Raw genomic sequence first — 26090 nt, 5'->3', positions numbered from 1 at the left:
TTGACATTGCTAACGTTAGCTGACAGCACTAGTATTGATGACAGAATATAATTACTGCGACACATAGGATGTTGCACTAGTTGTCATTTCTAACCTGACAGATGCTTGTTAGGTGGGATGCAGTAGCCAAGTAGTGTACAGTATTAAATGTAAGCAACTGAAAGTGAAAGTATTGAAATGGTTGCAAAAGACGATATAGATTTTGTGGAGGCTGCACAAAATCTTTGTAAGAGCTGTTTTTGGATCGCAGGCTGCACTTTGAGCAACTTGTACAGTACAGGCCAAAAGTTTGGACACACCTTCTCATTCAATGCGTTTTCTTTATTTTCATGACTATTTACATTGTAGATTCTCACTGAAGGCATCAAAACTATGAATGAACACATGTGGAGTTATGTACTTAACAAAAAAAGGTGAAATAACTGAAAACATGTTTTATATTCTAGTTTCTTCAAAATAGCCACCCTTTGCTCTGATTACTGCTTTACACACTCTTGGCATTCTCTCCATGAGCTTCAAGAGGTAGTCACCTGAAATGGTTTTCCAACAGTCTTGAAGGAGTTCCCAGAGGTGTTTAGCACTTGTTGGCCCCTTTGCCTTCACTCTGCGGTCCAGCTCACCCCAAACCATCTCGATTGGGTTCAGGTCCGATGACTGTGGAGGCCAGGTCATCTGCCGCAGCACTCCATCACTCTCCTTCTTGGTCAAATAGCCCTTACACAGCCTGGAGGTATGTTTGGGGTCATTGTCCTGTTGAAAAATAAATGATCGCCCAACTAAACGCAGCGGATGGGATGGCATGTCGCTGCAGGATGCTGTGGTAGCCATGCTGGTTCAGTGTGCCTTCAATTTTGAATAAATCCCCAACAGTGTCACCCAGCAAACACCCCCACACCATCACACCTCCTCCTCCATGCTTCACAGTGGGAACCAGGCATGTGGAATCCATCCGTTCACCTTTTCTGCGTCTCACAAAGACACGTGTTGGAACCAAAGATCTCAAATTTGGACTCATCAGACCAAAGCACAGATTTCCACTGGTCTAATGTCCATTCCTTGTGTTTCTTGGCCCAAACAAATCTCTTCTGCTTGTTGCCTCTCCTTAGCAGTGGTTTCCTAGCAGCTGTTTGACCATGAAGGCCTGATTCGCGCAGTCTCCTCTTAACAGTTGTTCTAGAGATGGGTCTGCTGCTAGAACTCTGTGTGGCATTCATCTGGTCTCTGATCTGAGCTGCTGTTAACTTGCGATTTCTGAGGCTGGTGACTCGGATGAACTTATCCTCAGAAGCAGAGGTGACTCTGGTCTTCCTTTACTTGGGCGGTCCTCATGTGTGCCAGTTTCGTTGTAGCGCTTGATGGTTTTTGCGACTCCACTTGGGGACACATTTAAAGTTTTTGCAATTTTCCGGACTGACTGACCTTCATTTCTTAAAGTAATGATGGCCACTCGTTTTTCTTTAGTCAGCTGATTGGTTCTTGCCATAATATGAATTTTAACAGTTGTCCAATAGGGCTGTCGGCTGTGTATTAACCTGACTTCTGCACAACACAACTGATGGTCCCAACCCCATTGATAAAGCAAGAAATTCCACTAATTAACCCTGATAAGGCACACCTGTGAAGTGGAAACCATTTCAGGTGACTACCTCTTGAAGTTCATGGAGAGAATGCCAAGAGTGTGCAAAGCAGTAATCAGAGCAAAGGGTGGCTATTTTGAAGAAACTAGAATATAAAACATGTTTTCAGTTATTTCACCTTTTTTTGTTAAGTACATAACTCCACATGTGTTCATTCATAGGTTTGATGCCTTCAGTGAGAATCTACGATGTAAATAGTCATGAAAATAAAGAAAACGCATTGAATGAGAAGGTGTGTCCAAACTTTTGGCCTGTACTGTATATACAGTATATTTCAGAAACATAATAAATGTGTAAGCTCAAAAAGCAAATATTAGATTTTTCTATAATGGAACAGTCCATATAATTCACCACCAACATAAAAGTTATTGACTTTGTGTGAGTCTGAGAGTTTACTCAACTTGGAACAGCAGCCATTTTTTAAAGCTGGAGCAAGCTGCAGTATTTTTTATTTTTTATTTTTTGGTTACAAAAGAACAGTCAGCAATTTTGACTTTAGCCCTTTTCACACAGAAATCCTCCCTGCTACCAGCTAAGGGGCAAGACAACTCTGTCCCCTTATTCCGTGATTGTACCTTTTTATTCGAAATGGTGAAGCAGAGTATTAGCCTTGAACGGCAGTGTAAGAGGGGCTTCTGACCTCAGTGGTAATCAAGCTAATAGCAATCATGCTTACTCAGAAGTGCTTATGGCATTAGTGCTTTAATTTGCTCACTGCTCTTAAACATACTGTTAAAAAGAGCTGTTGTTTACAACATTTGTGGCACTAATACAAGCTGCCTTGTTTATAATGTGACTTTATTTGTCTGGGCATAAAAATATTCCATAAACCCTGAGGTGTTTTTTTTTTAACCCATCGGGAAGCATGAAACCCTTGAAAATTATCCTATGCAAAATTAGAGTGAAATGAGAGTTGCTGTATGTATATTTTTTCTGTCATCACTGGTGTATTTTCCCATACAGGATATGGGCAGGTCACACCTGTACTGTTGTGTAAGAATCAGAGCAGTGCCAAAGAGCGACTGCAGTATAGACCTTGTGAATGAATCCCATCAATAAATTTCACAGCCAAAACCATGTCGGATATGGGAATGACCTTATTTCACCAGAGTGTGTGTGAGTGAGTGTGTGAGTGTGTGTGCGCGCACACGTGTGTGTGTGTGTGTGTGTGTGTGCGCACGCGTGCATGTCTGTGAGCGTGTGTGTGTGTGTGTGCGCGCGCGCATGCGCGCGCATGTGTGTGTTTGTCTGCACATAGAAGTGTGTGAAAATTCTCACCATTTTAGTCAAGGCCAAGTCTCCATGTCAACGGAGAAGAGCAGCGATATGGAAAGAAACACTGTCTCTGATATGATTTGAGGATGGAGCGAAGATGGTTAGACTTCACATACTGTGTGACCTTGTGTGTGTGTGTGTGTGTGTGTGCGTGCGTGCGTGCGTGCGTGCGTGCAGAAACCAGTTCTTGACCTTTCTTTGACCTCTCCATGAAACTTTTTGGTTATTTTAACTCTTAAATTCGTCAAGATGTGATAACATTATGCTGATAATTCTGTGTATGCATCATTGTTCTGTGTGTGTGTGTGCTCCCACTGGTCACGACACTTTTAGAGTATCACCAGAGTTCACCACAATGTCTAGAAGAATCGTGCAGTGGGAACCCTGCTGTGTGTGAGTGAGAGTGTATTTGTATGTATCAACCTTGTATCCGCGCTCCAGTCGTGGCCTTGCCTGGCTGTTGGGTTTTGGGAGGGGGTGGTGGAGGATGGTTTGAGATAGGAAGGGATTCAATAAGTAGTTGAATCAACCCCTCCTCCCCCTGTGGATCTTAGGACGGTGGGAAAGTTCAAATCTGCTGCTATTTTCTATCTTTTATCAGCCGGGCTTATCGGCTGGCTTTCTCGTCTGCATGCCTGGCTTCAATAGTCCAGGGTCTCAGCTCGGGCTGCATGGTAACTGCTCTCTATCTCCCTCCCTCCCAACTCCTCCCCTCTTTTTTTTTTTTTTTAATTTTTTTTTTTTTTGGAAACACCACCTGTTCTTACTCCTTTTTCTCCTCTATATTTTATCATTACCAGTCCATTAAAAAGACACAGAGAATTTTGCTATCAGCCATTCATTCTTTAGAGATTGTTGGACATATAAGCTGTTAAGAGAAGCAGATCAGGCCTGAGAGACGGGGTGGCTGCAAGTCCTGGAAGAGTCAAACACATAGACTGAATAAGATAATGGATGTTGCCACGGTAGCATCACCCACTGGTTTGTCGACTCCCATTTTGAGCCTTGAGTTTCATGTTTTGGCCGTCGCCATCTTGAACTTTTGAAATCAGAAGTGACCTTATTTTGATAATCAGTGGAGATAACCCTGCAAACTGCCAGCTTTGTTAGCATGGTGCATAGACGGCTATGGTTAACTGTGATAATGCTAATGGGAATGCTGTTTTTTGCTGGTGAAAAACAGGCTTAAAAAACATTAAATAAAATGTAGAAAAACAGATTATCTGACTGCTTAGAGAGTCTTGAAGTACAACCAAACTCTGAACAAGACTTTTTAGGTGACCAAAACGTTACAGTTAACTTTTATGAGCTGAAAACAAACTGAGGGGCAAACTGGGGCAATTAGCTTTAGAAGCCCAAACCGTTTTTTTGTACCAGGCTGTTAGCATGTCTTTTGCTGCTGTAAAGTAGCACATTTTAACATGGGGGTCTATGGGCACGGACTCAGTCTTGGAGCAAGCCTCAAGTGGCCGTGAGAGGAACCACAGTTTTTGGCATTTCCGTGTTAGCTTCATTTTTCAGCCACAAAGGTTGCCGTTTGGTCATTTGAAATTTTTTCATCTATTTTTATTGCTAACCGTCAGAGTTTCTCATACTCTGGGTTGTGAGCCATTGTGGAGGGTCACATGATATGCAGATGATGCATTTCATGTATTTAAAAGAAGTGACTTTGCTTAAGCATAAGTTTTATGTGAGTAATTTTGAGCTCTGTTCATTCCCCAGATAAAAAAAAGACAAAAATAAACCTCAGTCAGTTTTAGAAACCAACTGACTCTCTAAATGCTGAGGGTCATGAGAGTTTTGGGACCTAAACGGTTGTGAGAATGTTGCAGAATTCTGCCTTCCTCTATTCAGTTAATTATAGCATTTCCCTGTTGAAGGAGAATGAACTTGAAATATCAATTGTGAAAAAGCATCAGCTTTGTCTTTAAGTTCATTTCAAAGTGTTCAGAAGTGTTGTGGTTTTCTTGGTTTAGAGCTTTTCCGGTGACAAATTTAATTAGTCATGCTAAATATCTTATCATGTATTAAAAGTTGAATTCATTATTTTGTTTTGTGGGGTTGTCTGGGTTGTGTTCACAAACAAAACAACAGCCTTTAAAAAGAGTTCACTGTATTAGGGTAGACTACATGCATAACAGTGATGTAATGGTACACAGAGGGAATGGTTTTGGGGTCATTGCTCAAAATGAATGATTTTTTCACATATTTTTTGAAAGGTATCAATAGTAATCTATCATATACTAAATTGTTAAGAGGTGGGTCCATCTGCATTCTTTTGTGTGTTTTTCAATTGGAAATGCCCACTCGAGAATCAGTATGACATGATATTAAATGTGTATCGTATAAAAACATTTCCATGCTCCTAATTTGGAGACGCAGCAATGGACTGCTGTGGACCCCATATTAGTTAGTCCAAAAGTCACACAATAGCACAAACTAAATAACTGATCAGAGGCAGTGGGAGACCAACTCCAGTGTTCAGAGAGGTAAAATTACTGTTTCTGTTAATGGAGTCTGATGGATATGAACAGAAGCAGCAGCAAAATATATTTTACCCTTTTTACATATTCTGAGATTATTTTACAGCAATGTTCCATATTTACACTCTCTCCTCAAAGCCACCAGACTCCATTAACAGAAACAGCGATTTTACCTCACAGCATGTGAGTGTTGCTGGTCTATCGTCACCTCGATTGTTTGTGTGTGACTTTTGGAACAGAACTAACATGGTGTCCACAGCAGTACGTTGATTTATATGAAGCAACATTGTCATGCAGAAACTAAAATCAGGTCATGTGGGACAAACATTTTTATAAAGGCTTGGGGAATAGCATTTTGGTGCTAAAGCATACATACATGGACCCAATTTTATTTATTTTTTTGATTGAAACACATAAGGACCACCACTGGGAAGCTACAGAATAATATGATAACCTAAATAAATAAATAAATAAATAAAGGAGACACCTAGGGCTGGGCTTATATTATCATTAAATGGACATCGTGATATGAGAGTATTATTGTCTTGTGTTTTGGGTATGGTAATATGAGGTTGTCTTGTCCTGGTTTTAAAGGAGGCATTGCAGTAAAGTGATGTAATTTTCCAAACTTGTCAGACTGTTCTAGCTGCCCTTTAATTGGCTTGTCTCAGATAGTCAGTTCTACAAACATAACATTATCTAACTAGAGATGAATCTGAGCCACTGCCCCTTTTAAAGAGTTGTCGTAGCTTACTGTAAAACCATGATGCTCATTGACCGATTGATCTAAAAGTGTCTCATCCCTGTTTACTAACATGATCAGCTTGATGTAGCCAACAGTCACCAACTGAGTTTGTGTTACTTTATGTATTTGATTCACAGGACATACTGAACCAAAAAAGGTGCGTACTGAATTTGAAGTCGTTAACTGCCCAGCTTTGAGGGGATTGTAGACATGGAGCCTGTCAGTATGATGCTACCCAACTGAGTCTGACGAGCTCACTGAACATGCAGATTTATGCCTTGGTGGCAATAACAGAAAAAAATGAAGAGTTTGATCGGATTGAATTTACATTTGCGACATGAAAGCTGGTAGTTCTTCTTTGGAGAAATATGAGTCTGGAACATACACACACTGTCATTCCCTTACATGCTTATCATAATGCACACATTTTCATTAGATTTTCAGAGAAACACACCGCTCATTTTTCGTCATATTCAAACTGCAGACTGCTGCTCCTCTGTGATGTATGTGGGAGTGAGGCGTCCTTGAGGAACATGAAACAGTCTGTCAGGGTGAGTGCGTCTGAAGTGCTGCCAGAGAAGAAACGGTTGTGAAACAGAATACCAGAGGAAAGGCTTGATCCAACACATCACGAGGTGTCTCCACACCACACATCATGCAGGAAATGTATGAGACGCCTCAGTGATATAGTGGTAAATAAAAATGTGGATACTTTATTTGAAACTTGATAAAACCTCATCAGTATTAACTTATCATTCAGACTTTACACAGTTAACACTAAATATATCTTACTCAGTCATGCGCATCCATTGTTTGAGGAACAGTATTTGTCATGTGCCTTCGTACTTGACTCAAGAGTGCTCGGAGGACATTCCTCCAGTACATGGGAAGTGTATACAAAGTGCAGCCAAAATCGCAGCGAGCTGTATAAAAACAAAGATGAGAGGCAGAACAGATGTGGTGTTCAGAGATGGAGAGAGGTGACTTTGTTTTTGTCAGACGAGCCTGATAGGATCTCTCTGTCAAAGGTGATGAAATCTGCTGAAATGCAGCATCTCCAAAATGTTATCACACTGTGTGAGTCATGCGGTTCCGTTTTAACACACTGTTGTTGAAACATTGTGTGTTGTTCCGTTCTTCTCTGACACCGTGATCAATTTCTATTAATTGATGCTGTTTTTTTGTGCCCACACAGTTCCATGAAGAAACCCTAGAAAGATTTTAAATCTTTTATAGAGCTAAACTGAGCAGTTTCAAGGAGCACTTAACTATTTTCCTTTGGATTCTCCCCCCAAGCTTCTTTCTCACCCTCTGAAATAGCTTTTACAATGACACAGGATTTCATCTGATACCGGTATTTGAAAGTTTAAAAAATCTGATTAGGGCATATTATCTGATATTATATGACTGAAAGCAGCATAAACATTTTTTGAAATGGACACCTGAAATTTAAGGGAGCTATATGTAAGAAATCTAAGCAAATAGTCGTAAAATCCTCCTAATATGTCACAGAGACTAAGGAATAATGTTCATATAGCATACTGATCTCACTGACAACAATAGTACAGCCAGAATATTCGCATTTTAAAAAAAAAATTTACGGTCTGCAAGTCATGTTTATGTTTTGAATTTGTGTTTTGGCCTGTTGCGCCACCCACCACTGTCTACCAGTCACGCAGTCAGTAGAGCCTCAACATCAGTTACAGTTACGACTGAGCTACAGCAGCACCACAAGCAGCATTAGCAGAGTCCCGGTACATGGCATTAGCAGTCTCCTCAGCTGTATCCCGGCAGCAGCGTTAGCAGTGTCCCGTTACATAGCATTAGCAGCCGGCTCCTCCTCAGCTGTATCCTGGCAGCAGCATTAGCAGCAGAGAAGCCAGACTTGCTCGAACGGTCCGCTGGAAAACTGAAGATCAAGGATGCAGTGACGCGGCCCTGCCACGGCAGCCGCCCGTGGGCAAACACATCAGTCTCCAGCGTGCCGCTGTCCAGCAACCTCGAATCTGTAGGGGAGGGGGGGCGGACACGACTCGCGGCAGTATTTTGAATTTGAGTGCAGTAACCGTTTTGGCCACATTCTTACATTCAGCGCCTTTAATTATAAAAGAATGCTATCTTATATCTACATAGTGGGGCATTTTAAAGTGTTTGTCTGTGATGTCTGGTGAACAAACCATTTAATGACAACCCTCTCCCTACAGCAATCCTATCTTTGGAATTTCAGTACACAGGTGTACACACAGTACACTCTAAGATTTGTTCTTGTACACTACTGACTCCTTCTGGCTCACTGATCATCTCTCTAAAGTTCATCTACCCTTTAAATCTATAAAAATACTGTAGAGCTAAACTGATAAATCAGATCGGTACACTCAGTAAGAAACATCAGTACAGAAATGGCAAAGATATGTTAAAGGTTATATAGAAACAGTGTATGCATTTCATTGGCTGTCCAGCAGAAAGCACTGACACGTCTGTTTTCTAACAATAAAATAAAAAAAGAAGAACAATTTTGTACAAGTTGTTGTTTAGATTTTCAGATAATAATCTACTAAATGTATCTGATTATTTGATTAATTTTAGAATAACACACCATATTTTGGCCATCATAGTTTAACACAGTTCAAGGTGATGTCTTCCAGTTGCTCACCTTTTCTCCAAGAATAAAAATGAACAAAAAACAAATATACAATTGACAAATGAAACACACCAGAACGGCAGCACGTCTTTTTTTGTTCTCTTTATTTTGTCAGTGTGACAGTACAGACAAGTGACAAATTAGACAAAGATTGGACAGATGTGATTTGAGTATGGTACAGGTTTTTATTTTTTATTTTTTGCTGGTGTGAGCATTGTGAGTGTTTGTGTGCATGTATGAAAATATGTGTATTGATCCACCACTGAAAATAGTCCCTGAAAAATCCACTCTTTGCTCCTGTTTAAGTAACATTTGCCAAAAATTGCAGGCCCAGCTGTTGTAGGAAATTGCGTAGCCTTTTAGAAAATTCAGCTTTAAAGAATTAGGGTTTGGCTGAGAGTCATAGATGGGAAGAGAATTTAGAAGGAATAGAGGGATGGTCAACGCGCTGTTGTTTACCTGTTGTTGACAGCAATAAGAATAGAACAGCATTACCCTGATGTGCTGATTGATGATGTTAACCTTTCAGCAGTAATTCTTAACCACTTTCCTAACCCCCGAACCTTTTGACAAAAGTGTGTGTGTCCAGTCCACTGTATGTGTGAGTGTGTACAGTACTCGACGGACTGCAGCTATAACACGGCAGGACTGCTATCAGGTCTGAAGCAACACGGTGTTCCAACATGGAAAGCAGCAGCAGGGAGATTTATTTCAGTGGACTCGGGGCCGGTGAATAGTCCTCCTGAGAGGCGCCGGACTATCAGATAGGCCCGCTGTGAAGAGGCTGCTGATCCTCTCCTCCAGGGCTAGTTTTTCTCTCCGGGGGGCATGAAGGATACCCCCGCCAATGGACCATCCATCACGGCCAGCACTGATGCAAGGCACTGTGGGTATCTGTGGAGCTATAGGGGCGGTATTGCTGCTATCTCTCTACCTGCCCCCCTCATGCCTAAGAAGCAAATATCTCCTCCTCAGAGGAGGGAAACTAATTGTTACCTCTGCATGGTGTCAAGTCTCTCTCGTTCTGTTTCCATTACACCCCATCCCTCCATCCGCTGGTCGGCTTTGTCGTGGTCTATCTCTTCTTCTCTGTCTCTATGTCTCTCTCCCAAGGTTCAGCCAGTGTCCCACCCCGCCATCTCCCCAGGACCTTTATCAGGGAGACGGCTCTGCTCATTAAGGAGTTAATTTTCTCACTCCTATCTCTGATTAGTATAGTCAACCTAAAGCACTGTGAATTCTTCAAATTTTCTTCCTTGTTATCAAAAAGGGAAAGGGAGAAAAAAGATGGGAATAGGGGGGATATTTAATCGGTTAAGTAGTCTTCCTGGGGAACTAGATTTTTCTCTCCCTCTCTTTTTTTTCTCTTCCCAGCAATGTAAAGAAATCTCTCTGAAAGACGGCCCAGCTCAGTAATTCAGTTTTTAAAGCATGAGGATGGAGGGAAAGAAGGAGATGGTGGAGGAGGGGTGGGGGGTGGCGGCGGTGGTGGTGGCGGGAGAGGGAGGGAAGAGAGAGAAGGAGAGAAAAAAAACGACTTGATGAAATTCCGCTATCAGCTCCGAACCAATATGCAAAATATCTCGCTGGAAATCAAATAGCTATTATGTTTTCATTTCCACGTCGGCGTATTTGCTTAATGAAGAGGAGACAGATCAGACCGGCAGAGAGAGTCTGCAGGAGCCGATAACCGCCAACGGCTCCCAGCTATCCGCACAGAGTGACGCTCCCAGTCACTACGCTTTTTCACTGAAAAAAAAGAAAGAAAAAGGGATGGAGGGGAGGGAGAGAAAGAGAGAGGGACGGAAGGTGATGGAGTATAAGGGAGAGAGAGAGAGTGTGAGTGATATTGAAAGGGGACGGAGAGGAAGAAAGAGAGGTGGTGGTGGCGGTGTTGGTGGTGGCGGTTGTGGGGAGGGGGGATAAGGGGATGAGGAACGGAGAGATAATGACAGAAAGAGAGGAGGAAGCGAGAATATAAAGGAGAGACTGCAGGTTGGAGAGAGATGAGGGACGAGAGAAGAGATGGAGACTGAGAGAATTTTCTTTTTCACTGAGAGGCGTTCATAGCTAAGAAAACAGGGTCCTAATAGTCTAAACATGCCTTGAATTCTTCTCAACTTGAGGCCTTTAAAGGTCTTCAAAACAATCAATTTAACAAGCTCATGTAGGAAATGACTTGTAGGGCCAGTTGTAGCTTGTTATGTAATTTCCAAAAATGTTCAGCTTGATCAATCCTGTAAAATGTACGATATGTTTAAAATGTGTTCATGCATTTTCAGGCTTATGATTATTTGCTGTCATGCTGCGTTTAAGTGCAGCAACTCACCCCTTTATCACCACAGCGTAATCAGTTGTTATCATTAGACTTACAGTATGTATTTCGCTGATTGCTGTGATCGACATTTCTGCGTATTTATTTCTCTCTTCAGTCTGTCCCTCATGCTGTGGGTGGGCGCTTTGTGTTTCTTATGGCAGCAAACCTGCAGTGGTGTTGGAATATAATGTCAAAAAAGTAATCAAAAAATTGTCTGGGCGCTTTTTTAGGCAGTTGTTGCTATTGTCACATAAAAACACTTTAAGGTGGTTTATTTTTCAAAGTGTCATGAACCAAAAGATGCCCAGCCCCAAAGACACTACGAACATATCAAAAACAAGAGCAATATCATAATGAGAGGGAAGGAACAAATATTGTCAAACAAAATCAAATGATAAATGAATGGACCTGCACTTGTGTAGCGCCTTTCTAATCTTCCAACCAGTCAAAGTGCTTTAACACCACATGCCACACTAATCCATTCACTAGGGGTGAGGGGAAAAAATCCAACACTGTAACGCGATATTTTCGTCGCAATATTGTATTGATACACGGAGGGCAAGTATATATATATTTTTTAATTATTTAAATTATTAATATTGCAAATACAATTAAACTTTAAGTAGCATACTAGAACAATAAAATTAATTGCTTTTTCAGTCCACTAGATACATTTTGCCACAATAAAAGTGACTGCAGTGAGATGAAAAGACTGGAAACTCTCATGGGTGTCTTTTAGGCTAAGGACCCCTTAGCTTAAAGACAGACAGAGTAGGGACCCCCTACTACATTGAATAAAAGTGAGTTGCACTTGAGATAACTCTTATTTTGTGATCTTCTCTTTTTTGTGCTTTCCTGTAGCTGCTGTCAACAGCAGCTGTAACCTGGCTAGGTGCTTTAGCCTCACACTCTGCACTTGTGTCAGTGGTTTCTGAGGTGGACAGTGTGTCAGTGTTTTGCTTGAAAAGTTCCAACAACACAAGAATGTCCCTACACTTGGAAAAATAACACAGCTAATCAGCTAATATGTTTCAATAGTATGTTACTGTTATTATGGATAAGTGCCACAGAGTGATTTAGCGTTAGCTAGCTCACATGATTGCACAAGGATTCACGAGTAACAGTTAGTATATCATTAATGTTGTGTACTGTAAATTAAATGTTTTCTTTTACATGAATAGGCCTCGTTATCTTTGCTAATAACATGTTGGATTCATGACAATGTGTATTTTCATACATGTTCTAATTTTTCAAAACAAAATGAAACAAAAACTAAATTAAGACTTGTCGCCCTGCAGTTACTCTGAGGACCCCCTAGTCATCGCAGACCCCCTGTTAAAGACCCAGGCTTTATCTAGTCAGTCAGTTTGGGGATCAGTATCTTGTCCAAGGATACTTTGCCATGCAGAGGAGGAGGAACGGGGGATTTAACTGCCAACCTCCTCACAAATGGACAGCCCACTTTACCTCCTGAGCCACAGCTGCGCCGTCAAAGCACATGTGAGCACAATCCTGCTCCTCAGACATTTCTGCTATACAACATAACTTAGGCATTTGATCTGAGGCACAGACTGCGCCTTTAACGCGTCAGGTATAAAGCAGCCTCCGAAGCTGTTAATTGATTTTTAACACAAACTGAGCTCAGTGAAACACTGTCTATAAACAGGTGCTGATGTCTACCTTCATCAGACATAAAAAACAAATGAGGATATTCTGCGAACATTTTAAGGTAAAGCCTATATCTAAGATTGTGATACATAGGACAATACAATAAAAACTGCATTTCATTTACGACCTCTCCCAGATCAGATAGTTTCCACCTCCAGAGGCAAGATTCCACATGTCAGCTTGGCGAGGACAGACCTCAATGCTCTGGTCAGGTTAAGGGTGACATAGTGCTCTGAATGGTATACACCTGATTAGACCATACGTTCTCAAATTTGGTTTGTACAGAACTTCTTCCGACTGTTTATGTGTCTAATTTTTTCAAATAGTACTGTTTTAACATGACACTACAGGATAATTTATTTTCATATATATTATTATTTGGAAAAACCCAGCAGAAGGGTTTGGTCTGTTTTCATTCAAAATGTGTAAGTCTTATGGTTCAGGAGATGTGTGAAAGCAAGTGTCTGATTTGAACTGCTGCTGTCAGAGCCGCCAAACTTTTTAGGAACACTGTTTCTGATATATTCTTTACTTGAGTACAGTGTTCGCTTGCCTGACACACCTGCAGTGCAGAGTGGTGTTGATATGAGACGTGTAGGAGTATGGCAGAGGATTCTTTCTCAGACATTGGTCTACTTTTATTCTCCATCAACTAGCTGTAACGTGATCACACTGTCTTGTTAGAATCGATACGAGTTAAGTGCTTCCTACTGACAGTTTAGAATTGATCAGTTGATCGCTTCAACAATACATACATAAATGACAACCTACGTCATCTCTCCTGATGGAGGTGGACCACACTGCCTGGATAATGTATGAACAGCAGAATGTATTTAACCCAAGCTGCCTGTCACAGTTCTTATATAACTGCAGGTTTAGGATTACGTAGTTCTTGGTGTGGAAAGCTTCAATTAGACTGAGAGCCAAAACTTCTAAAAAGCTTGGGATGACGTTATTACATGTAACAGGGCTGCAATTAATTACCATTTCATTGTTTTGTAGTTTCCATTGGTCTGTTTAGTATTTCTCCAATTCATCACAGTTTCCACCGTTATCTGACATTTCTAAGACTCATCACAATTTTCATTGCCCACAGTGACAAAGAGAAGAAGAAAATCCTCACACTTGAGAGACTGGAGCAAAGTAATGCTTGCCATTAAAAAAAAAAAAAAAACTTAAATTGTTAATTAGTCATCAAGTTGGTTGCTTTTCTGTCGGTCAACCAATTAATTTATTCACTAATTGTTTCAGCTTTAATATGAAGCCCAACCTTCAAAATCGGTGTATGCAGTTCCAAAAGATTTTATATTTAGACATTATACTGATGCAGTCTTGTTCTGCAAAAGCAGCTCGCTGTGGTCCGTTGTTCATTATTCTTAAATATGTGGTTGCTTTCCTTTCTTATTATTGGCAGAGTCTTGTTCCTATTTCAAATTGCTTAGCAGCCTCTTCAGTAGCAGCTGTGATGCAGGTCTTTCCTTTAAGAAAAATAGTGCTGCACCATAATATGCTACTTCAGCACCATCTTTTCACTTTCCGCCATCTTTTGCTTTTTGTCATGCAACTGTTTTGTAGAGTTTCCAGAATACAGTACAGAATAACAGTAGCACCATCAAAGCCAGAATTTTTATGATGCCTTAAGATCCCTGCAGTACATCTTCATCACTATAACCATCATCACCAGTATCATGATGACAGCAGCAGTATTAGTGATAGTGATATTAGTTTAGCTGTGACTATTAGGAGTGGTCGTCATAATAATGTCCTGTTTCTTGCTTGTGTGAAATACAACACAGTGCAAAGTGAAAAAAAGTTGAATAACCTCTTACTCTTTTTCCAACCAAGTCAGTTTCATATACTTTTCTGTTTTAAGTTTCCACATATGATGCATGGTGGTGCTCAGTTTTAAAATAGTATTTCAAGGTTGCAGCAGTAATGAAAGCAAACTAATTGTCACGTCCTCTCTAGGACAGAGAGGTGGCTGCATCCAACTAGCACGTTTTTTCAATAATTTCTATTTTATCGGCCAGGTCTGGGCAATATATCTATTATATCGATATCGGGATATGAGACTAGATATTGTGCAAGAATTTGGATATCGTAGCATCACTAGTGTTGTTATTTCCTGGTATTAAAGGCTGCATTACAATGAGGTGTTGTCATTTTCTGAACTTAACAGACAGTTGTAGCTGTTCTATTATTTGTAGTTACCCACTGAGTAACGTTTCTGATGATTATTTTTATGAAGTCTGCAAAGTGAAGTGTATCTCGATGTTGATATCAATATTGATAGGTCAAAGATATTGTAATATTATTAGCAGCTATCAGACATAAATAATAACAATTATCATAAAAATGTGGAATATCATGGCTGGTAATTGGTTGGTCCCTATTTCTGTTGGTCAACTGTTGGTCAGAAAAGCAAGTTGATTGAGGACGTCACCTTTGGCTCCGGGAGCTGAAGGGTATTTTGCAGCTCTGTGATATTAAGAAAAAGTAATATTAAGTAACTGTAGGAATTCTAACAATTGCTCTGTAGTGTAGTTAAATTGGAGGTTTTTCGCTTCTGGAGTTGAATGCAAGCATACTGTATGTTCACTTGTTACTTGCATAGGTGAAAACATTTGTATCCTGTCATGTCTATCTCAGGTTTCACTGAGAAGGATATGACACATCAGTTTCAGAACATCTAAGAGATGTTGCAGAGGATTGATAGAGGATGATCAGCCTGCAGGCCTTAATAGTTAGGTCTTACCATTACCTATTGCACGCCCCCAGTGCACTTTGGGAACTTTATCATCATCATCACATTAGATGTGAAGATGTGAGGGACGGTCAATAAGTCCAGGGGATTTCAGATCCGTCGAATTTGCTTTGCTTGAGTTTGTCATCCCCAGAGTAATCAATGGGCAGTCGTTAGCTGCTCAAATCCTAAAGGCTGAGGAGAAAAAGCTGATTATTATTGAAGCTGAATATAACAGATCAATATCACGGACTGTGTGGATGGTTCCTCTTGTGTGTGGGTTGATGGTAGGGAACGGTGGCCATGGAGCTGTGATAAGAGCCCATGCAGCGTTGAGGAAAAATGTTTAAAGTGCAAAGTTGATTAAAAGTATTTCCTCCGTGGTGGGTAATTCTCTTCACTCTGATCAATAAGTGGCTCCTCTCCAGTGCGTGACTCTGTGTCAGGTACCTTAGTTTCCCTCGAGAGAGAGCTCACACATCCTCCTCTTCTTCCCCCTTTCTTTCTCTAAATATCCTCCTTTAATGTTTCTCTTCACAAGTCTGTGATTTTCTTATACAAGTATGCCTCTCCCTCCTCTCTCTCCCTCTCCTTCTCTTGCTTTCAGGTCTAATGTATTTTTTGTGTGGCGGGTTATTAGCGTGAGAGCGCCGAGGCTTGCGTCTGTTTAATCAGGCTTGTTGAGCATGCAGGTTTGATGTGTGTTGTCTCTGTGTTTAATCAGCGAGCTGCTTGCTGCAGGTTTGATGTGGACGGAGAGTTAATAAAGCAGTATCTTTGGCGCCTTCATCAGCCGCAGCACTTTGTTCTGCCTCTCCTCGCGCCTCCAAGACAGACAGCTGCAGTCTCTGCGCTGGAGCTCAAGTACTCCTGTACTACCACATCTGTCCTGGTCTCATCTTGATGGTGGACTGGATTTTCCCTTAGTTAAGACAGACTCGTAATTTTATTTTACGACCAATCCTTTATCACTTTATCCCAATTTCAAAATTGTTTTCCTGAAACACTTTGAGAATGACTTTAGCTCCTTTTAGAATGTTAGCGAAGGAAGTGAACTTGTGCACACAGTCATGTCCTTTTATTGAACACCTCACATTCAGGTCATGGTCTTGAATACTGTTTGAATACCAGGTGCAATGTGTCCACTAGGGCTGCAAATAACAATCACTTTCATGTTTGGAACAACTGATCAATGTGTTGTCCATTATATGTAAGAAAATAGTGAAAAATGTCCATCACTATATGCTAATGCCCAAAATTATCAGTGCTTTTTGTTGTTTGTTTTGTCCGATTAACATTTCAAGACTAATGATATTTACACTTACAGAACGGATTGATTATTCAAATAGGTATGGATTATTTTTCTGTGGATTGGCTAATGAATACAATTATGTTTCTGCTCTAGCTCACTGACAAAAAAATCTGTCAGTCAGTCTGTTATCAGTTAATCGTTTCAAGACATGCATTGAGTGAATATAATAAACGTTAGCTAGTTAATACTTTATAAGTACCAAATGATTTGTGTCTGTAGCATTTAGTGTCAAAGACCACCAGGTTCCTAAAATTGGTGTCATCAGAGTTATGATAATGATAAATTGATTAGTTGTCAACTTTCAAATAATTGCCAACTAATTTCTTTTTTTTGTTTATTTTTTTCAATTTATTATCAGTAGGTTCAAGTACTTTTTTAAGAAAAAGAAATCATTTGTCTGATCTCATTTTCTTAAATGTGAATATTTTCTGGTTTCTTCCCTCCTCTTTGCTCCACCTGGGGCTTTGGGAGACACAAATCGACATTTTTTACTGTTTTTTGATATTTAATAGACCAAACACCTAGTTGATTAATCCATTAGTTGCCAACTATTAAAATAATCACCAAACAAAGTTGATAATGGATTTATTTGTTTAAATTATTTTGTAAGAAAAAAAGGCAGTTCTCTGATTTCATCGTCTTAAATGTGAATATTCTATTTTTTCATGCTCTTCTTTTCTCCATCTTGGGCTGTAGACCCAATTTTTTTTTACTGTTTTCTGGCATTTTATAGACCAGACAGTTGATCGATTAATCGAGAAAGTAATCGGCAGATTACTTGACAGAGAATAATCAATAGTTGCAGCCCTACCTTTTACTTTATCGGATAATCCCAACTCTAAACCAAGAATTTGCTTTTTTATTTTCAAATGTATTTTATCTTATTGGGGCCCTTTTTGAAAAAACTGAGGTAGTAAGAGGTTTGTCCTATTTTACAAAATAAAAGAAAAGTTTATAGTCCTCGAAAAACCAGGTTTCATACTGGCATTAATACAGCAACATTTCAGATGACATGCAGCCCATAGTTTCATTGAAATGTTATCTTTTTGGGATTTGGGATTGTTAACTGTTGTTCAGACAAAATAATCAAAGAAAAGAAGATATAGAAACTTAATATATGCATTTGCCATTAATTCCCTTTAATTTTATACACTACAGGATCAGTTGAAAAAGTAACTGATTATTATTTAATGATGGAAATAGCTATTTGTTGCATCTTCAGTCTTAATATACATTATTGTCTTGAATGAAGCTCTTTGGGCTTGATGAGCTGATTTTAAATCTGTTTTAGTCCAGTAGATGATGAGTGCTGCTCTGCTCTTCACTCCACCGCAGCGTCTTTATTTCCTTCTAGGTAAATTTTGTCCACACTGAGGCAGATGTCAAAGCTCTGAGTGTGCTTCAGTTACTTGCAAAGGCAATTTGTTCTAGAAACCTCTTTGATAAATCTGAAGCAGTCCAAACAAAACAAAATCTGAATTTGATGGTTCACTGTGTCTGCATGTTCTCGGTCTATAAATGTCTCTGTAAAAGTTTCATCAAAAACGCGAGGTCTTCTCCGTCCAGGAACTGATGTTAAGTATTTCCTGAATTTCATCTCGCACATTTCACAAGTTTTATCCCCTTGAGAACCATAAGTTTGGAAACATGAATAAATGTAAGCTTTAGGCTTTTTCCTCTGTCTTTAGTTCACAACCTAGAAAGCTCAGTGGTGCTGTTGGATAAGTCTCAACTTAATTGATGTCCCTCCTACAGAGATACACATGTGGGCTATGTCTTTTTTATTATTTCTCCATCTCTTGAATGAGTTCAGTCCAATTTTCCTGTGGATATCACGCTGTAACAATTAATAAGGCTTTAACTTTTAAACTGGCAAATGAAGTAGAATGTGCCACACTTATCACACAGGCCCCGCTATCCTTTCTGCCAACTATCCGAGACAGGAAGAGAAGGGGAAAGGGAGAATATTTCTCCTTGGATAAAAGAGGGGAGAAAGTGGAGCTGAAACTTTTCCGCGCCATTTGATGTCTGAAAGCAGTGATGCAGCGATTGATTCATTAAACCAGAGCCGTAATGAGGAAAGAAATCATAATTCAAACTTACATTTTAAACAGGAAATATAATTGGAATTTTATACAGAGAAGTCCCTTTGTACAATTATGATTAAAGGAAAATTAATTGTATGAAAATGTCCTTATAGATACTGAAAATTAGATCTAGCAAAGCTCGGGCGACATAGACCTAATTCTAAAAATATTGTGTACAGGATCGATCTTTTTTTTTTTTCTTTCTCCTCTACTTTTTTTTATGAAGGTCCAAATCTAGCTGTGTTAATTTTATCTGAAATTAGAGTGAACCATGCAGGCGTGGAAGTTGAAATTAGCCTAAAGATGTTTCATTTACAAAGACAGAAACACTTTGTCAGCCGGCGATTGTTTCCCAGCATTATCTCTGCCTGCTTTTAATTGCTTTGGAAGTGAAATTAACAGAATTAGAAAAATTGCCTCTCCCTTTTTCTACAAGCTTCTTTATTCATGGGTATTGTTGTGTGCTTTGTATAGATTATAGACTCCTTTTGTTCCAGTATTGTAAATATATACGCCCCCAGTCACGGCTTTAGCTCCGAAACAATCCCTCTGTTCGTTCGACACAACCTAATGAAAATTAATTTACAACCTGTCTGGATTGGGGGAGAAAGGCGGGAAATGAAAAAAAAAAAACAATCCTGGTTTTCTCTCTGTATTAATTTCACTCTGATTTAGTCATTCAGAATGTGCCCACCTGCCTTGACTTTCCAATACATCTACATGTATGTGAGTTGTTTTCTCCCTCCGCAAGCGATTAACCATTTCTGCATCACTCTAGCACTTCCTAATCCTCTTAAAAGAAATGGTTACCCTGAATTAATAATTCTATCATGGTATCCTCTCGGGAACTGACAATGAAGCATGTCATCCGATGCAGATGAACATAATAGACACTGCCTTTATAATCAGCTAGACTTGAATCGCTAATAACTAGAACTCAGTCTTTAGATCCAGAGAAACATTCAATAAATATGACAGTATATTTCAAGGTTTATAGCTCTTAATGTACCGTTAAAGCACCCTGCTATATTCATCCTATAGAAGGAGCATTATTAATGAAGCAATTTAAAAAAGTCACATTAAATCCATATTAACTGACTCCTTTTTTTTTTTTTTTTTTTTTGGATGTAATCTTCAAACAGGCTAAAATAGATCAAAAGTACTGTATAATTACTATGGTCAGCAGGGATTATGAAACTGTAATTGATACAGATCAGCCCTGCACTAATCACTCTTTTAGCTACAATTTTAGGTATACTGTAATTTGGCTTTAAGGTCCCCCTTGGCTTCTTGCTATTAATCTTCTGGATTAGACCGTTCAATGTGTCCAATTCTTGAAACCGTTTTTTGAATGAGTCCAGTCCAAAAAAAAAAAAAAAAAGGATCAGTGTATTTTGGGTATTTTTCCCCTCTGCAACAGTACGTATGATCATAAATAGCTTGTTTAACAATATCACTTTGTTTTATATTTCACCTCTCCTGCACCGGTCTGTTTAGACTCAAGGCCCACGGGAAGACAATTAAATTCAAATCCTTTTCCTTCTGCAGAAATACGGTGTGATATTATTCTGTGTTCTTGTCCACAGGCAGACCTCTATAATTTAGTTCTTTATGGAGCTCCATTCTGGAGATATTCTTATAGAGTTAGGCAATATATTAACATCATGATATGAGACAAGATATTTTCTTAGATTTTGGATATCACAATATCATAAGTGTTGTCTTCTCCTGGTTTTCAAGGCTGTATTACAGTCAAGTGATGTACTTTTCTGCCTTACTGAGTCATTGTATCCACACTACTGATGATTATTTATCAAAAATCTCACTATGTAAATATTTTATATCATCGTGATATCGATATCGATGTCAAGATATTTGGTTATAATATCGCAATATTTGATTTTCTCCATATCGCCCTGCACTTTGTTCTTTTTATTCAGGTACATTTTGTGTTAAGCCCACCTGATGTAATTGGTGTTTTAAACAAAAAAGTGCAATTTTGTTCTGATCTGCTATTCTCTTTTTAACTAAAGATATAATAAGTAACTTCCCACATTCAAATGTCTGAACATGACCACACCACAGTGTTATATATTTTATTGAGTTGTGTTCATGTATTATCCCAAACATTGCAACAACCCAGAGAAATCTGTAAATTGATTAAGGACATGCTCCAGGACATGTGGTTGCCTTCACCTGTCAGTGGCATTATATCCCCATAAACTGACTTTTTATCCAGTTTTAAGCCAAATTTCTTGGTTGTTTTTAACTATATGTTTTAACCGGATGAGAGACTTTAGTCATTAGACGTCTGGATCTTAAGTTATCCGAGAAACAAGCTGAGCATACAGTGCTTTTACCGGTTTAAATCACTGGGTGCATTTGTTTTTGAGAGGAAGAGACCTCTGTGAATATTTCAGCTCCTGGTAAACACTTCATGGACGTCTGGAAGTTATCAGAGAAATATGGTGTACAAACATTAGCAGTAACCCTGCTGAAGCCCCCGCCATGTGGAATGGTGTTGCAGAAACACTCATTTTTAAAATGAAATTGCTTTATTCAGTGTTTATTTAGGCTTTAATTACCAGGCCCATTTGTTTTAGAGAGGAAGAGACCTCTGTGGATAATTAAGCTACTGGTAAAAGCCTCCTGAACGTCAGTTTTCAAAGAAATAATTGTGAGCTCACATTAGCAGGTTCTGGGCTAGCGGCCCTACTGCAACGAGCCAAGCAGTGTTGTAGGAGAAACACTCATTGTAATGTATAACTGCTTTATTCATTGTTTTTACTTGTTCACATCAACAGGACCGTTTGTTTTGGAGGCTAATGGAGTAGTCTGTGGATATTTGGGCTCCCACTAAAGACCTCTGACTGCAATGATGACATTGCTCCATCTCTTGTTATTTTTTACATTTGTAATTTTCTGCTGCTGTCATTTAAATAATTAATAATAAATATGTTTAATGCTTGAAGTGTCTTCATCCATCCGGATGGCTTTTTGTCTTCTTTTTCTGAAATTCCGTAAGAATCAGGTCTAGTTCTTCAAATATGAAAGGTATCTCAAAAGACCCAACAGGGAACAAACACATTGGACTTGACTAGATTCAGTTGGTAATTTTCCCTCCTCTTCCTCTTGCAGGTTCCCTCGGGGATGTCGACGGCGACGAGGAAAACACACCGGACAACCTTAGCCTATCAGGAGAGGAGGGAGGAGCCTCGGACCCAGATGATTCAGCAGAGGGGGACAGCTCCAGCCCCCCGCCATACACATCGCTGTACAATGAAGGTGAGAAGACAGATAAAGCCTGATGTAGAAGTGAAAAAAATCTACAACAGAGCATATTAGCACAGGGGTCAATTTTTAAAAAAAGCTGTACGTCTACTACATATTCCACAGACCTTAAAGAGGCAATAAGCGAAATCGTTTCACCGCTAGGTTCGTTGTTGTGCACTGCCTGTAGAGCAAAACAAAGTGTGTCATGAGCCACTCCTCCCTCTACCTCTGCTCTCCAACACATTGTAACATTAAATTTAATTGAATCGACATAGGGACATGTCCCTAGCGTTACTGTAACATTTATGTTGTACCTGTCCAGGAGAAGAAGAGCTAGCTCCGAGTCAGACCGTAGCCCCTTTAGCTCTTGCAGTGCTCTCCACCTTGGAAATGCAAGGCCAATGTTAATCCGAGTTCTGTCCCTTTCTTTATCCGACAACTTCTTCGCCAACAACCGTTGTTTCTTTAGAGGTAATGTTAGATCCTGGTCGTCTTCAGGTGGACGTTCCGCTCTCTGCCATTTCATTTCGAAAATATGCGCTGCCATTGCTCACTGGCTGTAGCCTTTTATAGGGAGGGAGGGCCAAGGACTCCAAGAGGAGGAGGAGGGGGGGGGGGGGGGGATTCACATGAACGCGCAGCCGGACTGGCTTGTAAACAATGGGCTGGAGATCAACACAGAGAGAGGGTGTGTGAGGTCATGCTATACTCCAGATGAAATTACATCTCTAGTTCTTCACATAGCAATTTTTTAATTCCTTCAATCTAGAAATGATGAATTTCACTTATTGCTCCTTTAAATGGGAGAAGTTTTCACTGTCAAGGAAATAGTCCCGTACTTTTGACAGTGTGTGGTTAACACATCTGCTGTGTGCTCACAATCACACCACCCTTGTTTTTTTGTGTTTTCATTATTAGACTACCACACTCACTAAACTGGTAGAAATGCACTGACAGCATGTACCTCTTCATGAATGATAATCCAGATATCTAGTTTACTGGCAGTTATTAGTGGTTATTAGCAGATTTATCTCCTCATCAAGACTCAAAGTCTTTTCTTTCATCAACAGACATGAACCTGTTTTCTGTCAGGAGGCCGTTAACGTCACCCACTGACAATCAAAAAAAACACTGCAGAACCATTTTGAGGTTGCAGCTTTCCACACGTATCACTCTTTTAACTCTATTGTGCCTAAACTAATAATAAAAAATATTCTCTAGGTTCAATCTTGGCTTCAGCGAATCTGCCCCCCCTCCCCTTCATGCACCTCTTATCCCGAGCCTCCCCCTTGTACCGTGTGATAGCAGAGTTTTCAGTCATATTCTTTTGACTTATTCAAGATTTCACTAGCTGTGTTTTTTAATCTCAAAAATTCTTGCTCTTGTGAAATTTTGGGGCTGGAAGTGATAAGCGTCTGTTGGTTGGCTTGGTTTGATAAACCCATGGAAATTCTGTCAGGTGCTAATCGAGACAAGATTAGAGATTAGCTGTGTGTGTGTGTGTGTGTGTGTGTGTGTGTGTGTGTGTGTGTGTGTAAGAGAGAGAGAGACTGTGTGTGTTTGAGGTGAGGAGTGGGCTATGTGTGTATTAGATAGAGGAAGATGAGAGAACTCAGGTAGACTGCACATGTGAGCAAGTTTATCTGTCGATAGCAAACTGACTTGGCGTCTTTGTTTCTTTATTTGTGTGCATGTGTGTGTTAGCCTTTAGCCCCCCCTCCTCCCAACACACATACACACCACCCTCCCCATCACACTGTTGATTTACTCCTCTCTCTCTCTTCTCTGGGGTTCCTCGGTTGCCCAGCGCTGCCATTATCAGTTCTCTGTAAATCAGCCATGTTTGACGAACCTGCTCTTTCAACCTGGGATCAATACCAGGTCTTTATCTGGCCAGAGCTGGCTAATAAAGGCAAGGCCTCTTATCCACCATCTGGAAGAGAGAGAGAGAAAGACACACACACACACACGCATATACACACACACACACACACACACACACACACAGGCGATAACCACCCTTGATAACTTTAGGGAAAAAACGCATTCTACCAGTAACAGGACCAAGCACTCTGTTCTCTCCATCACACCCAGAGAAAGCCAGTATATTACTGCTGATACAATGAATCGACACACACACATGCCCATGCACACAACTTTCCTGAAGAAGACTTGAGCATCTGTTCAGTAGGTCTCTCTCTCTGTTGTGGTGTTTTTTTTTCTCTCTCCTCTCTTCTCAGAATTGCTCTACAGTTGCAGCAACCAGCCGAAACAAGCAAAAGTCCTTTTTTCATAACAAGGCAATCGCACTTATACATCACAGGAAACCTGATAAAATCCACTTCTGGCCTGATTAGTCAGTATGTTACCTCCTTTTGACCTCTAATTGTCCTGCCCTCATTTGGACCAATCAGAATGCTTTTTGTGAACTGACAGTTTTGTTTTTTTCATGAGAATCTGATCATAGAGGAAGTTTGTGTGATGCATTGAGAGACAAATGGCAGAGGAGGTAATCTCTTCTGGTATCGTTATGATGGACAGTTACTGACTGTATGCATGCAGCAGTGCTGAAATGATTGGTGAACATTTCATGAAAAAAATTCTAATACCTGAGCAAATGTTTACATAAATGATAAGGGTAAAAAAAAAAACAGTTGTTCATTTTAGTTTCTCCAGTGTAAAAAATTTGCTGCTTTTTCTGTTTCATGTCATTGAAAATTTAACAGGTGTGTGTTTTAACTGTTTGTTGGACAAAATGAACAATTCGAGAATGTGACTTTTGGCTCTGGGATATTGTGATTTTCCTTTTGGGGGTGTATTCATTCTTTTGTTACACACAGTTGAGACATGCAATGGGGGTGATAGTGAGAGGGAGAGTTGCAACAAAGGTCCGTGGACGGATTCAGACCAGGGATGTTGTGCTTCATGGTCGGTGCTTTAAGAGCTTAGCCACATAGGCACCCCAGTGGTAACCATTTTTTTTCAGACTTGAAAATTAATGTGGTTCACCCTGGGCTCTTGGTGTTTTTCATTTTTTCTGACTTTGTACTGAGAAAACCATCAGCACAAAAGCAATCAACTGATGTAATAGTTTCCGCTCTAGAGTGCTAGCCTGGAAATCCAGACCCACATCTAGAAAGATTTAGGGTCTGGCTATGAGTAATGCAAATGGCCCAACTCGAGGGGCGGCACCAAGCATCCATTTGTAAATGTCACTGCACGCAATTGGATAACACTATCCTGACGTATCCAGAGCGCTACCAGTGGAGCTAACTGGTAGATTAGACTCTAGCCATATCCCGTCGGCAAAACAGCAAAAACGTCCTTCTTGTTAAGGAAAGATTCGAGCGCCATCTTCTGTTCCTCTTTTAGAGAAAAAGCCAAGTCTAACAACTGGTGTTCATCCGTAGCCATCTTGCAGTGTTTACTGACTGATTCCAGACTTCGTCGTCACAACGCTGTCGTCATCTGTTTAGCTCACCTCTGGCCCGCCTATATCAGATACACCGATGTGATTGGTGCACCTTGGCTCCAACGGCATGGGTAATGAGCATCATTACTGATTGCCAGAGTGACTCGCTGAGCAAATTCAAACTGTGCTCTCGTGAGAACTCTGGATTTCCAGGGTACTAGAGTGCAGGGGTGAGGCTAGAAATTCTGGTGCCCCCCGTCCAACAGGTTTGGGGCAGGGGCTAACATGTTTGTAATAATTCAAGTATTTATTTTATTGTTATTTAACGGGGACAGTGTGAATTGTTAAAGGATGCAGTATATATATGCCAGAATTAGCCAAAATTATATTTGTATCAGTAGCTTACGGACATATGATACTTTTTCTCCCTGAAAAGAATCCAAAGCCCTCCTCAGACAAAGAATTCATAACTATCCATAACTCTATTTGTTAAAGCA

At 40.1% G+C, this 26090-nt stretch overlaps 1 protein-coding gene across 1 annotated transcript in view; it reads left to right on the top strand.

Annotated features, from left to right (window-relative positions):
• The window catches only part of zfpm1 (zinc finger protein, FOG family member 1), a 129768-nt gene that overhangs the window by 43976 nt on the left and 59702 nt on the right, over nt 1–26090 (top strand). Inside the window, exon 2 of the mRNA XM_049574039.1 lies at nt 22047–22193. Within this exon, the coding sequence (XP_049429996.1) occupies nt 22047–22193 (147 nt within the window). The remainder of the gene's footprint in view (nt 1–22046; nt 22194–26090) is intronic.

This window comes from Epinephelus fuscoguttatus, linkage group LG4 (genome assembly GCF_011397635.1).
Source record: "Epinephelus fuscoguttatus linkage group LG4, E.fuscoguttatus.final_Chr_v1".
Lineage (NCBI taxonomy): Eukaryota > Metazoa > Chordata > Actinopteri > Perciformes > Serranidae > Epinephelus > Epinephelus fuscoguttatus.
The sequence above is the reverse complement of the archived record's forward strand: the minus strand, read 5'-3'. Positions and strand labels throughout refer to the sequence as shown.